The sequence below is a fragment of the Amblyomma americanum genome, chromosome 1, assembly GCF_052857255.1.
Source record: "Amblyomma americanum isolate KBUSLIRL-KWMA chromosome 1, ASM5285725v1, whole genome shotgun sequence".
Classification (NCBI taxonomy): domain Eukaryota; kingdom Metazoa; phylum Arthropoda; class Arachnida; order Ixodida; family Ixodidae; genus Amblyomma; species Amblyomma americanum.
The window spans coordinates 149648911-149666143 of record NC_135497.1 but is presented as its reverse complement, the minus strand read 5'-3'; the positions used below and the strand labels follow the sequence as shown (position 1 = coordinate 149666143).

Sequence of the window (17233 nt, the reverse complement as noted above, 5' to 3'; positions counted from 1 at the left end):
CGGAAAAAATGAGAAAAATGCACCTCATTACAATAAATCCAGCAAGTGCATATACAGAAAGGCAAAAAATACTTTCAGATGAGTGCATAGCAATTCATGCACCGCTGACCAACTCTTGCCATTATCAAGAAACTTCTTTCTACTTAGCGCTTCCTTACGCAAGCTTTAGGTATGGAACCCCATGTTGGAAGGTCAAGTGGGTACACAGGGTGAGAGATCAATTCAAACTGCAATTCCTCAACTGTCAATGTCATTGTTGAAACAGCACATGACCTAACAGTGTTATGGGGAGACATATTCCAGTTGTTAATGGCAGCCTGGTTTCTAGCAAGTAGATAGGTAAAAATTACCCTTCAGAAGGGAAATCTGAAGGGTAATCTTAAAGGAGTATAGACATCTAATTTGGGTGGCATGTTTTCTTCTCTACAATGATGCAGAAGACACTACTATGAATGAATCACCACGTGGTATTCGCCCATGGCCGCTAAATAATTTATAATATAATTTTTCCGTCATGCTGTTTCAGTTTCAACAGTCGAATGATGACTGTGATGTCAACGTGTGCTTATAGATCATGTGAGGAATGCAATTACTGCAATACAATCGCTGCTTCTACATTCATTGTCATTCCACCTCTTGATGAAGGCTGGTTTTAGCATTGTAATGAATTAAATCGACGAAGCAGAGATCATATCGCAGTTTTCTCATGCCTCACGTGACCTATAAGCACACATTGACGTCACAGTCATCATTTAGCTGTTGAAACCGAAACCGAAACAGCACGAGAAAGAAATGTAATCAAATTATTTAGTGGTCGTACAAGAATATTACATGGTAATCCATGTATAATAATGCCTTATGCATCACTATGAAGAAGAAAACAAGCACCCAAAAGCCAGGTGTCTACACTCCTTTAACACGGCTTATCCTAGCTACAAGTGCTGCAATATACTGATTTGAACTTTAGCATCGTCCGCAGCACATGGCCCACAGTATCATGCGTTGCACCTATCGTTGGTAGTGGGGACTGTGTTCCATCACCAGACAGCAACTCTAGCCAGAAGCATCCATCTTGTGGTTGCCAGTGCGCTTCCTCCCAGTGTATGTCAGTAGCCGATCGGGGAGCATGGATAGTGAGTGGCAAGGGCAACATTGGACGACATGGTTCTTGTGGAAGGAGGCTGTGAGTGCTCTGGACATTCACCAGCAACTTGTAGCAGTGTGTGGCAAGCAGACAGTGTCCCAAAGAACCGGCTTCTACTGGGTTGAAAGCTAGCAGCCCTGGCTACCACCTGTGCGATGTTGGCGGCAAGCATTACCACAGTTGCCAGCCGTCCAGGGCTAGTCCCCTTCGTTGTTGACGTGCAGCCTGCTTTCCAGCCCTCCATCCAGTTGAAGATGGTTCTTCACAGTGCTGCCTGCTTGCCACACACTGCCACAAGTCGGCGGCGAATCTCCGAAGAGCTCACACCCTCCATCCACAAGAACCATGTCGCTCAGCACTGCCCTTGCCAGTCACTATCCATGCTGCCCTCTCGGCTACTGACATGCACAGGGAGAAAGTGCGCTGGCAACCACAAAATGGATGCCGCCGACTAGTGCTGCCATCTGCTGGTGGAACACAGTCCCCACCACTAATGAGAAGTGCAACAAATGATACGGCAGACCAAGTGCTGCAGGCAAAAAAAAAATAAAAAACTTGGGGCGTTCTTAACCACATTCTTGAAGAAAACGCAATAACCTTTAGGCTGCCTGCTATCGTGTCTATGAGTGCCTAAAGTTCTTGTGATTTTCCCGCCAAAATTACAGTTGGAACCGTCAATTGCTCTTATAAGGTATGTATGAGTCATCATCCATCAAGACCACTTAAAGTACCTTTAATTGAATTATCGTATGGGATTATACTAATCCAACTAACTAATCTACCTTAATCCACCAACTAATCCCCACTAATTCACCTTAATACATTTTCTGGGCTGGGTATACTTCCAAATTTCAGGGGTCCTTTGGAATTTTCGGGTGTGGGCCAACTTCTAAATTTTGGTGGCCCACCTGCCACGGCGGGCACGTTGTTCACAATCCAGTGGCCATGCTGCCACTTGCCACAGTGGGCAGATTGTGATAATGTCGCAAAGCCACGTGACCTTTCTCGACCAACCAGGGTGGCCTATCAGGGCAGGCTGTGATGACATAACAAGGTCACATGACCTCTCTCCATCAATCAGAGAATTTCATTATGGAGAAACCGGAAACTGCACGACAACCTAAATGCTATCACATCAATATGGTATGACCTTCGTATTAAGCTAGCACTCTGACAAGGTGTAACTTGCCAGTACTAGCACTGGGCATGTGCTGCTTTAATACTGGCCCCCCAATCTCAGACCAAAGTGCCCGCAGATCACTGCACTGTGCAACCATTCCATCCTTTTCCTTTTTTGCCATGGCAATTAAGTGTGAAGCCAGCTCTCACTCACACTGACAACAGGTAACAGAAATAGCTCACCATCCAACTCGTACTGACACCTGCTCCTGACAAGTATATTAAAATGCTTGACTTTCATCTCAAGAGTTAGCCAGCCATGCAAAGTTTTTGAAACATTAGCTTGTCATGAATAATGTGGTAGGCTGATCTAAAACTGATGATCAGAAGCAGGCATGTCCTTGACTATAATACACAGCTTGTCCCATCTTACGCTCTCCATGGCTGCAATGCTCTCCACTGCAATTGCCAACTCCCAAGCATCCATGAAGCTTCCAACCTCATTTTAAAATTCCATCGTAGAAATGAATATGGTTCATGCAACTGTTGTCATATTGACTTTCCATCCAACAGCAAGCCTCAGCAGGTTTGACACCTCCGCTGAACAAACATCTCTGACAAAGAATTTTTTAAAATTCTGACAATGCACTACTCTGGTTGGTGCAACACTGCAAAGGCATCATCATTTTCACAAATTGCTTTGATACTTGCAACACATCATGAATATGCAGCACCATTTATTCATAGCTATAGTTAGCTGTTGCTTTGGTTACCTGATTAATGCCAACGTCGGACAATTTTTTCAAACATGAGGATACTAACGCTCTCGTGCTAAAACGAATGAGGCCCTTTTGTACGTTTGGCTGTGCCCATGGAGGAAACATGTAAAGGCAAGCCAGTTAGCCATTCAGTGCCAAAGCAGGGCGTGGGTGCTCAACTTAAAAAATTATTTCCTCGATTTAAACAAGAAATATCCTGATTAAACTTTTTTAAATAAATGCCACTGCAGGGTACTGTGCTACATGTGCTATGTACTATCTTTCATATTTTTGCTAGATCCACTTCCCTATGCAATTGACTGGATAAGCCAGAAAAGCAATTTTTACAAAGTTTATAATTTTTTACTGATATGTTTTAGATTCCTTGGAGCTTTTTACAGGCTTCTCTGCCCTCTGTAAAACGTGAGAAATAATTGGAACTTCATAAAAAATAAGCCCCATTGTTTAGTACTTTTTTTGGTGTTTCATTTTGGGAAAAAATAAAACAAAATAATTTCAAGTCATTACATATTAAAGCACAATATCTCTTATTTATGTAAAGTATTTCATAGTCATGAGTGAAATTTTCAATTTTTTACACTTTTTTTTGTTCAAGTAGGCTTCGATATGATTTGTGAACCTAACCTGGTGGCCACAGCATGAAAAAATTTTGCTGCAAAAAAACAAGCTAGGAGAGTGTCTACCACGGTAGCACTATTATACTATTTTTTAAAAATAAATTTAAGATGGTCAAGCACAATGTCTAGGTCATTTCGCGTGCAATGACCCAGTACAGTGATTCTGTAGCCAATTATTCTGAGAATTTCTTTACTTGAACGCAGCCAAATAACTGGGCCGCTGGCAATTCGCCAGCTGTTTACTGCAGGCTCTTTTATTAGCTGAGAGACTTGCAATTAAGAAAACAAACTCTTATCCTGCACCAGTGCACTCAAACTCCTGACGCTGGGAAACAGTGCACCATCACTGGGCTACTGTACGTGAAACAGCGCTGCGGCATTTGCTTTTCATCACTGATGCCTTTTGTCTTGCACTCTACTCCCACTGCACTCTAGAAATACACTCTAAACCAGAAGGTGTCTTGTTTCATCATGCTCTTGAGCATGCGTATCTTAAAATCGTCATTGGTCATGAGACCGAAAAGCATATGACAAATTTCCATGGGTACCTGAAGTTTACACTCTTTTCTCCCTTGAAAAAGGCCCGTTTTCAGTGGAACCTGCTTATTTAGCATCCGTGTTAGGTAATCTATTGACCTAAACTAACACCCATTAGGGTATTATATTACCTTTAATTTCTCTTAAGGGAGGCACAAAGGAGATTAGAATGGTAAAGCCACATACAAGCTCATATCTGTCAAACCATTCTGATAGAGGAAACAGAAAGTGGATAATGGCACATACTTGCTCCCAGCACTGCGGTAGAAGCTCAGCTTCAACTCGTTCATGGCCCAAGCACTGAGCCACTGAAACAAGCCCAGCCAATATGATTCTGCGTTGCGCATCATCAGGACGCTTTGTGAGGTTAAATAAGAGGTTCAACAACGCATCACGTTCCGTTGCATCTGGGTGCAGGTTGATTGTTGCCAACAGCAAGGGAACCAGCTCCTGCAATATGCAGAAAGCAGTAAAGACACAGAAAAAAAAAAACAACTACTGCATTAAACAGCTTTTTAGTACAGACAATATCTTAGCATAACTTGAACTTAGAGAGTCATTACAACAAATTCAGCATCTGCTTGCAGTTCATCTGCTTGCAAGTATGGAAGCCATGAAAAAGCTTTACTCTGCCATTGCATGGCAGCACGAGCAGATATTGATCAAGGCACAGTGAAGGTTGCGCAGGTAAGCGCCGGGTACACCCTTCAGTTCACGGCAGCATACACTCATAGAAAATTTTAATTTTTCATGGCTTCAGGTACTTCTGTGAACACCTGTACAACTAAAATATGGGTACAACGTGTCAGTGACAGTGTTACTGGCCGTGTTGCTGACTGTGTTACCAAACGGTCACATATTTTAGTACTGTGAAGAATGTGTAGCAACAATGCTGAGGCACAGGGTGCACAGGCACTTTCACCCAGAAATGCAGGCAAAAGTGTGCAGAACTCATTCAGTCACAACCTGTAGACGACATAGTGGCAGGCATTTGGTTTGGTTTGGTTTAACGTCCCAAAGCAACTCAGGCTATGAGGGACGCTATAGTGAAGGGTCTTTAATGTATTCTACTACGGCAGTCATTGTTTGTGGGAAAAACTTATAAATTTCAATTTCAGTCATTGATTTTTGAATGAGCTAGACATCCACTGTGCTCAAACTTTGAAAACAAAATAATAAGCTTTGGTACTATTTACCCGAGTACAAAACAGCAATATGGCAAAAAAAAAGAACACAACATGATTCCTTTAATGTGGCCTCACAAGCTAAAATGGCAGTGCTACAGTCTAGACAACATCCAATTTTAAACCTCTGGGCCAGGGCAAATTTTCCTTTCGATGGGTTCCACAAACACAGCTGTTTGAAACTACAGCACAAAATAACAAAAGGCGCAGAGAAGGTGATCAAGAATAACCATCTGCTCTCTCAACTTTTTCATGCTGCGGTCGAAACCATGAACATACATCAACAATTTTTGTCAAACACAGCTGGTTTGCTGTGCAGCCCCCGATGGAAGCTAAGTGATCTCTTGAAAGAAAATACCTGGCACCGACTGTGCCAATTTAAGTTTTAATCTGCTTCCGAGCTCAAAATGATAATGCCAGACTGGGTGAATAAAAAAGTTAGCGGAGCACGCCTTGTGCTGAAATGCACTTCTGAAAATAAAATGCATAACTGCCAAAAATAAGTGCTTATTCAGTAATAACCACCAGACCCACTGAAAAAAACAATGTGCAATAACTGCAAAATAAATGAACACTTACCACATGGCAAAAAATATCCAATCACTTAAATCAATAAGCTGAAACAACAATAGAAACAACAATGCTTACTTCTCGCTTTGCCAGAAGAACATTGGGTACGATATGTGGAAGACAGCGGGCAAGCATCAGAACCACCTCCTTGCCCGATGAAGCTACTGTGGTAACATCCTTTGCAAGACGCGAGTCAGACAGCTCACAGTGATGATGGCACACATTCATAAGGGCCTCACGGAATGCTTGAGGCGTTTTCCTGCAAAGAACGGTAAACATGTCCAAGGTATACCAAACACAGCCAGCACTAAATTTACTGCACATTGCTAAGAGTAAATATCGATAAGCTGTTTTCTAAGTCTTTGCACAGAGGCACTCCATTGCCTTCACCTTGTAAAGAATAGACAAAATTTGAAATTAAACCTCAGAAAAATCCTAAAAACTATCAAAAACACCGAAGTTTGAGCCTTCAGGAAGTGAAAAAAAATGGTTGATTTGCGTAGTTAGGCTAAATGCGAATTATACCCCTGTCACATGAGCAATCTCAATGCCCATTGAGTGAATGGCAATTGAAATTTTCGAGAGCCACCCAGGTGCACCGCTGCCACACGGCAAATTTCAATCGTCACGGAGTGAGAAGTGAGCATGCGATTCGAGGCTCTAGGGGTAGCAACATTGAAAAAAAAGTAAGTATGAAGTGAAGCTGAGTAAAACGAGCCAAATGTTCGAGTAAGTGCTAATTTAATTGAAACTTTTCTCACAAAAATCTATTCAAATACTTCTAGGCACAACCTAGAGACAACGATGGAGGGGCGATGAAGGGTAGCGATGCACACTTCATTTCAGAAGCATTCACTTTTCACCAGTGAAGCATGCACAGATCTGTGACAGTCTTTGTTGAGTTCATAGCCACTATCATTGCAGCATTCGTGGCACCCTTCTTGGTCTCAGCTGTCACAAGGTGCGCTAAGAGACGAAGCGAAAAATAGAGAAATGAAGCGGAACGCCGCGACGCCTCACAATGAGAACAGCGTCGATTTGTTCACATTTGACCGCCAGCCTTTCTGCGGAGCCGTCATTTTGACCACAGAATAAAAATTAGTATGAACTGGCTAATATAGTCTAAAATTTTGCCATTAAATCGAAAAGATATTTTTGTTTATTTCGAGTTTCATGTGTTTTTTCAGCATATGGCGAATGCAAGGCTTTCCTCAATTGCCTTTGCGATTCCAATGGCCATTTGCAAACCCCATTGAGTCAATGTCTATCGAGTTCAATAGTCATCGAGTCAATGGGCATTAGGTTGTGCTAGCACTTCGATTTTCACTTAGGTTCTGGTGTTCAGATTCAGTGTTCAGATCCAGTGTTCATGGATGGCAGTTGCGCGGATAGCGATAAAGGGTTAATACCCATATATGCAGAATTAGTCATTCTCTCCTTCACACTCATAGATCCCCGGGAGCCCTTCCATGGCAGGTGCTGCCATAGGTAGGACTTTGGTTTGCTTGGGTTGTGCTGAGACCCACGTTGCTCTTCCCGCAATTAATCAATTTAATTGAGCTGCCATCTGCCACGGCGGACAGGAACACGCACGCACACGCAACCCTTGGGCAGGTTTCCCACAAAGGCAGGCTTCAGACAGACAAGCAGACAGAGAGACAGACAGACAGACAGATATGCAATGGCTAAATGCAGGAAATGCCCACTATAAGTGCTAATGCACTAAAAAATATGTCATTACGATTATAACACAACCTCAAACTCCCAGGGCAACCACTGTGACAGGCTACACGTGACTGCGGCAACTTCCATGTCAAGAATGTTATCTGAAAGACAATACATCAGAAACGCATGCAACGCAACTGAATGTGGAAAAGCTGCTGACGCACTAACATACTCAGCATTCCATTCAGTGGCAACCACCATCACTGCCATCAATGCCATGTCGCTGCACCTCCACTTCCCCTCCTGCTGCTTCCTGTTTTATGCTATGCAGTCATGAGCCTGTTCTCCCTTTTCCTTCCCCTTCTTTACATGACTCTTTCACAGATTTTCCTTCCTCAATGGCCTGCTACATGCTCCCTATGTGCATAGCCACTACCTTTTGCCCATGTGTTCTGCATGTTTTACCTCTATGAAGCAATGTTATCAGAAAGTTGGTTTCCACTCATGGCTCACAAGCTTAGTGGTTTAGGCCACTGCAGCTACCTCACAGAACAATGGAGAAAAAAAAAGCTCCATATTAGCACCTTGGTTCTGAATATAATGTCAGATGCATTTCTGAAGTACATCATTTGAGAAAAAAAAAAAAACTCTTTATATTCATGCAAATATGGTATTAAAGATAAAATGCAATAGGAAGAAAATAAAGATCCCAAAATGCTTAGAAAATCGTAGGAGTGCATTATAGCTCAGGCACATATCCAAAGGGGGGCCCGGCCCCCTCTGGCCAGGTCTCTGAGAAAGCTGAAAAAAGATGGAAGCTGAAGTACTGGCAGGGCCTTACAGTACACCAAAGCTGTCAAAAACCATGGTGCTCAACTTAAGAAAATAGGGAATGGCATCTGGCAGTTCCCTTGCTGCACCTATGCATTGAACCAAAACTGTTTGTCCTATCTCAAGGCACCTTATTAAACTAATTAAAATAAAAAATAAACTGTATCAGTCCTTCTTGCAAACCCATGACCTAAGGAAATGGATGGATTTTAAAACCCTTTGAAATAAAATAAACAAGAAACAGAAAGCCAAGAGAGAGTACTATCATCGCATTTTCAATAAGGATAGCATAAAAAGAAGTGGCGTCATGTGGCGGAAGTTAAACGAAATGCTGAATAGAAAATCTGGTGGCAGACATATGGACAGTCTGACTATCGATGGCGAAACAATAAATGGGGTAAAACTGGCAGATAGATTCAACGACTTTTTTGTTGAATTAGGGAAAAGAAACAATGACTTAGATACTGTTTCAAGCATTCCGGTTGTTCCACAATCAATATTCTTTGCACCCACTTCCATCCATGAAGTCTGTACAATTTTTAATGGCTTCAAAAACAGCCATTGCCAAGACGCGGATGGCATAAAAATTGGGCCAGTGAAATATGTAATAGATTTAATTTCGCCTGTGTTAACACATATTTTCAATGCTGCCCTCTCCACTGGTGTTTTTCCGGAACAGATGCAGATAGCGAAGGTCGTCGTTATTCATAAAGGAGGTGATAAAATTAGCCTAACAAACTGTCGCCCAATATCCATATTGCGCATATTTTTTAAAGGCCTGGAAAAAATAATTAATGTCCGTATAGAGAGTTTTTCGCAAAAACATGACCTAATTACTGACTGTCAGTATGGATTTAGGAAAAAACACTCTACTGAGATTGCTCTCTTGCTACAAAAAGATATGATCCTAGATAATTTTGAAAAAAGACTCATGACGCTAGGTATATTTTTAGATTTCAGCAAGGCTTTTGATTGCGTAAATTATAAACTACTTCTCTGTAAACTCAAGTCCTATGGTTTCCATGGGACACCATTAAACTTCATTAAGTCTTATTTAAGCAGACGCAGACAGTTTGTCCAACTACATGGAGAAATCGCGTAACCAACCGATAAAATCTGGTGTGCCGCAAGGTAGCATCCTTGGTCCAGTACTTTTTCTTTATTATATAAATGATATTGTAGCAATCAGTAATACCTGCAAGCTCTTTATCTATGCAGACGATTGCACCATACATGTGAAAGGAAATGATCTGGGAAGCATTTTAAGACAGGCAAGCTCTGTGTGTTGTAGCCTTCAAGATTGGTCTGTAAAGAATAACCTAGTACTAAATGAATCTGAAACAAAATGTGTTCTTTTTCGTGCAGCAGGGTCTCAAACAAAAGTGACTGGAAACATTACATTAGGCCCCTACTCAATCACAGTCAAAAAACAGGTTAAAACATTAGGAGTAATTTTCTCAGAAAACATGTCCTGGAATGAACATATTAACGCTATGTGTACAAAAATTCGCAAATCAGTTGGCGTGCTTAACAGAACCCGGCATTCACTTCCTGTAGCTATACAAAAACTCATATACCATTCTCTTTTCCCTTCTCATCTCTGTTACTGTGTGTCAGTTTGGGGAAATACGTCCCAAAACCTGCATAAATTGACCATTTTACAAAAGAAAGCAGTACGAGCCATACAAAATGCACATTTTCTTGAACATACTGAAGGATTTTTTCAGACACTTAAAATACTTATAGTGGCAGACTTGTATAATAACAAACTACTAAGATGCTATAAAAGTGCAGTTCATGGAAAACGGGACTCATTTTTACCAAATGCCAACCTCAAACACACCCACTACGTGTACCCATATAGACACCAACCCCCATGGCAAACACCATTCTCACGCACAGAGTACGGTCGGCAGCGGGCCAGTTGTACTCTACCTAAACTAATAAACTACATTAATCAACTAGGTATTGATGTATTGACACTAAATAATCGGTGCCTAACAGAATTATTCTTGTAGGTAATATGCATCACATTTCACTAGACAAAAATGAATGAAATATTCCATTATAAGTGCAATCGTGTTTTTCTGTGTCTCTTGTGTACTACATGCATCTGCCTTCCAAGATTTACATCTTTGATAATCATGTGCTATTTCGACACAGTTTTCTGTTACAACATATGTTATCATAAATGACAGATCTGAGTGGTATTTCTGTCTTTGTCTTGATCAGCATCGACTGCATGCTTTTTTCTTTTGTTATCAGTGTGTGCATGCGCGTTTTTTACATGTACTATAGCCTGTCACTGCTCGAGGGGCGGACGGGGCTTTTGTCAAGCTGTGAAACTTGCAGCTTTTTCTCCGCCGCCCTTTATCACCACCTGTACACTTTGTTGGTGAAATAAATGCTCAATGATTGATATAAAACACACTGCTATTGAAAGGAGCATCTCTAGATTGTTGCTTAGATGCTACCGACCAACATTTAACAACTGTCAAATCTTAAAAAAAGAAACCGCACATTATTTAACCTGAAGAAAAATAGAAGGGCGCAGTGTAAAATGAACTAGGGCTTTACATTCCACACTTCAGCAGTGTGACACTGCGCAGCTCTCCACTTGCTGCTACAGTGTGACAGCATCATGCCTTGATATTTTCAGTGCAAAGCGCGCTCTCTCATTGTGACTGTCAGCATCACAACAGCCAAATGCCGCACCAGAATATAATCAAGCATAATACACACCTGTCCAAGAGTGAGGGCAAAGTTCACCATCACTCTGCATACCCTTGCAGTGAGCGCACACACGAGAAAGCAGCATTGTGGTCTGCTCCTGCCAGAGATGCCGAAGGCCGCACATTTTTGAAAACGAGGGCTACACCAAACTCGCAGCACACAGTGCCACCTCGAAAATGCGACTGTGCATATCTGTCTCAAAGTCTGGCTTTTTCATAATTTATACTGCCAGAGAGCAAGTGCCAGTAGCAGTTTCTGCAACTTCTTGAGAAACGAAGAGACACTCCGTGACCTTCAACAGCACTACGCCTGGCACCATCTGCTCTCTAAGTTAGCCGCATAGTAGTGCACATGCGCAGCAGCCTGGCAAATAGGCAGAATCTTATCAGTGGAGGCTAATGAGACTGATCACTCCTATTAGCAGTTTGCAAAAATTGTTTTCAGTATTGCCAGGCCACACACTCAATTATATTTGTGCACTGCACATTGCAGCCCTTTGCAGAAATATGCATCTAGAATGCTATGCTTTTAGTTCTGCAAAATAAAAAAACAAGCTGCAATAATTTTGCATTCAGAACAGAAGCCACGCTCCTCAATACACAACGCATTTCCTGCGTAGCAAATAGCCAAAATCCCTTTCAATTTGCTTTTGTTTTCCATTTAGCTTGCATATTAGAAACTAGTATCACAAAAGTTTATCACACAGAATCAACCACGTTGTAGCTGCTTGTAGTGCCACTTGAGTCACCTGAGTCTTGGCAAAGCCCATCAAAATACCCATGTGAAGATGTATTAGCAGTTTGTCTTTGTGCCGCCAACAGCCTTTCAGAAGAATGAAAATTTACCCCACATGTTAAGAGAATACAAAAGCGCTAGACAGCAATACCAAACGTCTCAAGGGTCATTTGCAAGAGACATGGGCACTGTATTATTATCCATTCAATAACAATGGAGGGTAGAGTGATATGACTAAAGGTTTGAACTCATATTTTCTAGCGCTTAGTGAACACAAGGGACAAGAACACAAATACACAGGACGTACGCTAGTCTTCAACTGTCGTTTATTCGAAAAACATTCAATATAAGACATCTCAATTGCTGATATTCACACACGCGCAGTAGCAACGCCACATTTCAAGAACAACAATTCTTTTTTTTGATAGATAAACAGATGGGGTGCTGACACATTTTGAACCTTCGCAATCAGAACGGGAAATTTTCGAAAGCTATGTGTATTGATAAAGAAGGTTCAAAATGTGTCAGCACCCCATCTGTTTATCTTTCAAAAAAAGAATTGTTGTTCTTGAAACGTGGCGTTGCTACTGCACGTGTGTGAATATCAGCAATTGAGATGTCTTATATTGAATGTTTTTTCGAATAAACGACAGTTGAAGACTAGCGTACATCCTGTGTATTTGTGTTCTTGTCCCTTGTGTTCACTAAGCGCTAGAAAATATGAGTTCAAACAATATCCAACTAGCCCAAGTTTCTGCCTGACTAAAGGTTTAAAATATGAGGCCTCAGAAGAGTGATGCCACTGTGTTCTTTTCAAGTTTCATGTACCAGTAAACTGTCGCACTGTGTGCGCACTGAGCTGTTTCACAACAATACCGCAGAAATGTTCTGAATAACTGTCGGGGATCAAGGGAAACCATAGATAAACAAAGTTAAACTTTGCCATGAATTTGGCCTTTCCAATGGCCTTGTGCTCCCTACAATGCTCGGTTCTTACTGTTCGGGGTAATAGGCTCCAAGGTCACGTATGGTTGCATTAACAGGGCGGACTACTGAGTTTTAAGCATTCAATTTTTTTTGACACAGCGGAAAGTTTACTGTCTATGGTGCTTGATTCCACAAAAGTTTTGTTAGAAACGCTGTAGAAAATTTTTACCGAGAATTTTTCAACCAGTGGATGCCCACGCTTTGATGCATCCCAATACTGGAAACCATGATCAGCGAGAACGATGGCAACTGCACACCGGCAAAAGTGATATAACGAAATCTCACCCGCCAGACAGTAATCAGAGTGTTGAAAACAGAGTAGCGTCTGAGTTTCCACATCCAAAGCAATTATGGCACAGTGACTTACGCCTCGCTGACTGAAGTTTCAGTGAACCATGGTTACTACTTCAACCATGAAAAGCAGAACACTATGGTGCTATCTAGTCACAAAAGCTGAAGGCATTTCATCGGTGATGCAAAGGGGAGCATAGCTTTTCATCAAAGGGTGCACTGGAGAGAACATAAACAGTAATAAAATATGACAAACTCTCCTGAAAGGAAACAACACTGTGCACCTAACAACAACAATAAGTAAACAATATTTTACTGAGATGTGGTCATGTGGAGGAATACACTGACGATGGCAAAATTCAACTGTCAGATGGCACTTCAGTTTGTTTTATGCTATTTTCAATGACACATTAAAATTATAAATCTTTATTGCTTCGATACTGGAGTGCTCAATTCATCCAAAATGAGGCAAGATCTAGGAATTTCCACAATAACCTCGCGACATATTTTAGTCAGTGGCCGGTCCCTTTAAAATGAGGTAGTTCATAAGGCGACCGGAACGCCCGGCTCAGAGCCCTTGTGCAGAAAGGGCTTAGAGGTCAGAGTTCTATTAATGAGAACTTTGCAGCTGAACCCTCTACAAAAAGGCTGCTCTAAGGTTTTGTTGTTTAGTCAGGCCATGCTAAAGTTTCTAAAACCTTTAAAAAAGCATCAGTATTCTGGTGTCAAAAAGTGCTTGCCTGTGAAGAAATAACAAAGAGTAATGCTATGCATGTGTAACAGAACGTTTCCTTTCTTTTAATCTCAGCCTCTCCTCTTTTGACACTCCAAAAGGTTACTGGAGCACAGTCGGCCTTCCACCTCACCAACTACAGGCAGCAGGCTCAGCACCCATATGCAAGGTGTGCGTTTCCAGATAGGTGCATAGATCTCAACTCAGGCCGGCCAAGGTACTTCAGCTTGTATGATGTTTAACCTATTGTCAGTGCTGTTACCCTGTACGCTTCACTCACAGGAAAGGCTTCAGTCAAGGTACAGAAAGAAGCAAATGCTTGTCGGAATAACAGACAGATTGCATATTTGTGGCTCGGCATGATGCATACATCAAAAACATAAGTGGCATGCAAAGTAAAAAAAAAGGAGGCTAGCCTTTGAACAACTAAAGGGCCTTCATCCTGCTCAGAGGGTTCGAGTAAAAAAACTCCTTTTTCAACAGAGGTTCTTGCGATGCGAGTTCAAGAAGTGTGACATCTAAACAGCTGCAGCGCAACACAGGACACTCACTTATTGCTATAAAGCCTCTGCATGTAGAAAACATGTTGCACTGTCTGCTTCATTCTTTAGTTATGTTCATTTATCAGCATGTGGCTTATCTCTTTGCTATGTGAGACGCAACAAGAGCATTGTGGCAAAATGCTAATCACACACAACCATTCTTAAAAGTTGGAGCTTGTGAGCATTTTAAATGTCTCGTCTCCTACTTGCCCCTACTCGCCCTGCAATTGTGAGATGCTGCAAATGAAGACTACAATCAAAGCAAGCAATCAAAATAAAGCTTGAAAGAAAGCCAGCTGCTGCATGTTGCACACGCCTACAAAAGAAGGAAGCTTATTCCATGTTTGACAAGCGAGACCTGCAAAAGAAAATTTATTACCTTCTACTCTTGGGAGCCTCCAACCCTACTGACTTAGTGGCACTCTCGTCTTCACATGGAGCTGTGTTGTGCACCCTTTCATTAGGCAATGGGTCAGCAGTGCACATGGAATGGCGTAGAGTGAAGTGCTCCTCCGATGAGTCACCCTTCTCCTCTGGCACCTTTTTGCGTGGCGAGCCACGCGCAACAGCTGGAGTTGGTGTGCAGGGTTCTACAGCATCTGACAATGTGTCTGCCACCATCTCCAGAGGTAAATCAGGCTTGAAGGGCAGCTCAGCTCGCGAGCTGCACACAAAAAGCATAGGCCAGTGTAGCCATTGACTAAAAATACCACAGGCAGGCAAGAGGCTTTTATACAAATGAACAAGTGGTATTGGCATTGAGATCTGACCTATATGCGGCAGCCCCCTCAATCCGGCAGTGTGGATAGGCAGCTAGTGGCACTCATGAAAATGCATGCAGCAGCGGTTAGCTTTATCTTTATGGAGGGTTTTCTACTAAATAAAACATGCTACTGTAGTAAATGAGTAATAAATCACTCAAAAATGTTTTACACACGAAAAAAGTGTAGAACTGTCAATCACCATGTAAGAGAATTGCTAACTGTCCACAGGGAGTGGCATGCCACCACACAGCCTGTTTCGTCATTTGCTCAATGGGTTTGCACCGCACCTACAGGCCTGGCATTTTTGTTGTGCCATATTTGCCTAATGACACTTTTGTTTCTACATTAAAGGAATATACTTCAACAAAAAAAGGATGCGACTATGTGACAGAGTGAAAACTTCCAGCTGGTTTTTACAGTGTAGCTGTTAAAGGGCTGTTCCTTAAATTTCGCATCACTGTAGCAGCAGCAGCAGTGGTAGTAGTAGTAGTAGTAGTTGTAGTAATAGTAGTAGTGCTTAACTAGAAGGTGGTTGCCATGGGAACCATGGGGAGGGTTGTTACCGTGGAAAAAGGAGGAGGAGGAGGAGGAGGAGGAGGAGGAGGAGGAGGAGGAGGAGGAGGAGGAGGAGGAGGAGGAGGATTATCACGGAATGAAAAAGGTATGGCAAGAGTGGAGGAATGTGTAGTCAGAGGGTAGTAGTAGAAGTATGCAGTCAAGCACAGTCAAGCGTATATCGAACTCAAATTTCGCCAGTCATTCGATACATCAAATTACATGCCACACCTCTCTGCAAGTGGCGATTTTTCTAATGGCGTTCTTGTATCACTTTTAACACCTTAAGACTGGTCGGCTGCGTGGCCTTGCGTACCTGCTGTCAAGGCTAGCATTGTAAAATTGCATAACGATATGAACATGGGGTGTGCTTCAAGGTGGCCTTCGGTCTCTTGTGCTCACTTTCCACAACAGATAGCTGTCATACAGTGAAGCAAACCTAACCATCTAAAGCCTAGCAGCAGCCCTCATATAGCTTGTTTCGTTGCCGAAGGCATTGCGGAAAACAACTGCATGTTAATTTTAATGAGCAATTATTCTATTATAGTGTGCTGGTAACTAGATTAGACATCTTCTTAGAGGCAGTGGCTAGTTCCAAAGCACCGTCCACAGTGGCTTTGATGTGAAGTAGGCTAGACCTAGGAATATGTAGCGAGCAATGCACTGCCTGTACACTGGCGAGCGGCAAGACGATGCAAGAAGCACATCACTTGCGTGGGTGCTATGTACTCTTGCTTCAAGGTTACATATCACCTTACCTCTTTTCATTTTTATATACCTAAGAATTATTGATATAGTGCTTCAAGAGGGTGAATGTGGGTGGGGGTGGGGTGGGATGGTGGACTGAGGGTGGCGGTGGGTTGGAGGCTAGGGGGTGGTGGGGAGGTGGCTGGTGCCTCTAGAGGGAGGTGGTGGTGGAGGCTCCTTGCTTGGGCTGGAAGCTCCACTTCGACAGATATCAGACACCACCCCAAGCAAGAAATTTTGCATAGAAAAACCATGCAGAAGCCCTTCTTCTGGACCAAGAAACTCAAAGAAATACATGTCAAGTGGAAACCCCCCCCCCCCATATAAATCCCATAGCGACCCATTAAAATCCTCCCCTGCCCCAAACTCCCCACTTGCCAACACAATTCCAGTGCCTAAAATGCTTGGCGCACGTTTCGCACATATAAAGAATACGTAAGCAGAAACATCAGCAACCATACATCGAAACTCCAGAATATAAATAACAGTTCTTTATCCAGGCTTTGTTGCTTAAATATAAGACTGTATGAGAAGGCAATACAAAAAAAAGTAAAAATTGCAACAAATTTACTCACAATAACACCTTGTCAAGTTCTGCTGTTAGTACAAGGTTCTCTTGGTTGGCCTTCTCAAGCTGCATGGTTAAGCAATTCACTTGAGCCTCCTGAAAGAAGAAAAAAGAAAAGAAGGATTTTTTTTT

The 17233-nt window shown here is 42.2% G+C and overlaps 1 protein-coding gene across 4 annotated transcripts in view; it reads right to left on the bottom strand.

The window, feature by feature from the left end:
- LOC144113912 (RAB11-binding protein RELCH homolog) overlaps positions 1 to 17233 on the bottom strand; it is a 122076-nt gene that overhangs the window by 84024 nt on the left and 20819 nt on the right. For all 4 annotated transcript variants that reach the window (XR_013310910.1, XR_013310911.1, XM_077647298.1 and 1 more), the window contains exons 6-9: positions 17109 to 17197; positions 14847 to 15131; positions 6029 to 6209; positions 4443 to 4646 (exon numbers count right to left, since the gene is read on the bottom strand). Coding sequence is in view for 2 of the 4 variants with exons in the window: in XM_077647298.1 (XP_077503424.1) it covers positions 4443 to 4646; positions 6029 to 6209; positions 14847 to 15131; positions 17109 to 17197 (759 nt within the window). In the remaining 2 variants the exon portion in view is untranslated. The remainder of the gene's footprint in view (positions 1 to 4442; positions 4647 to 6028; positions 6210 to 14846; positions 15132 to 17108; positions 17198 to 17233) is intronic.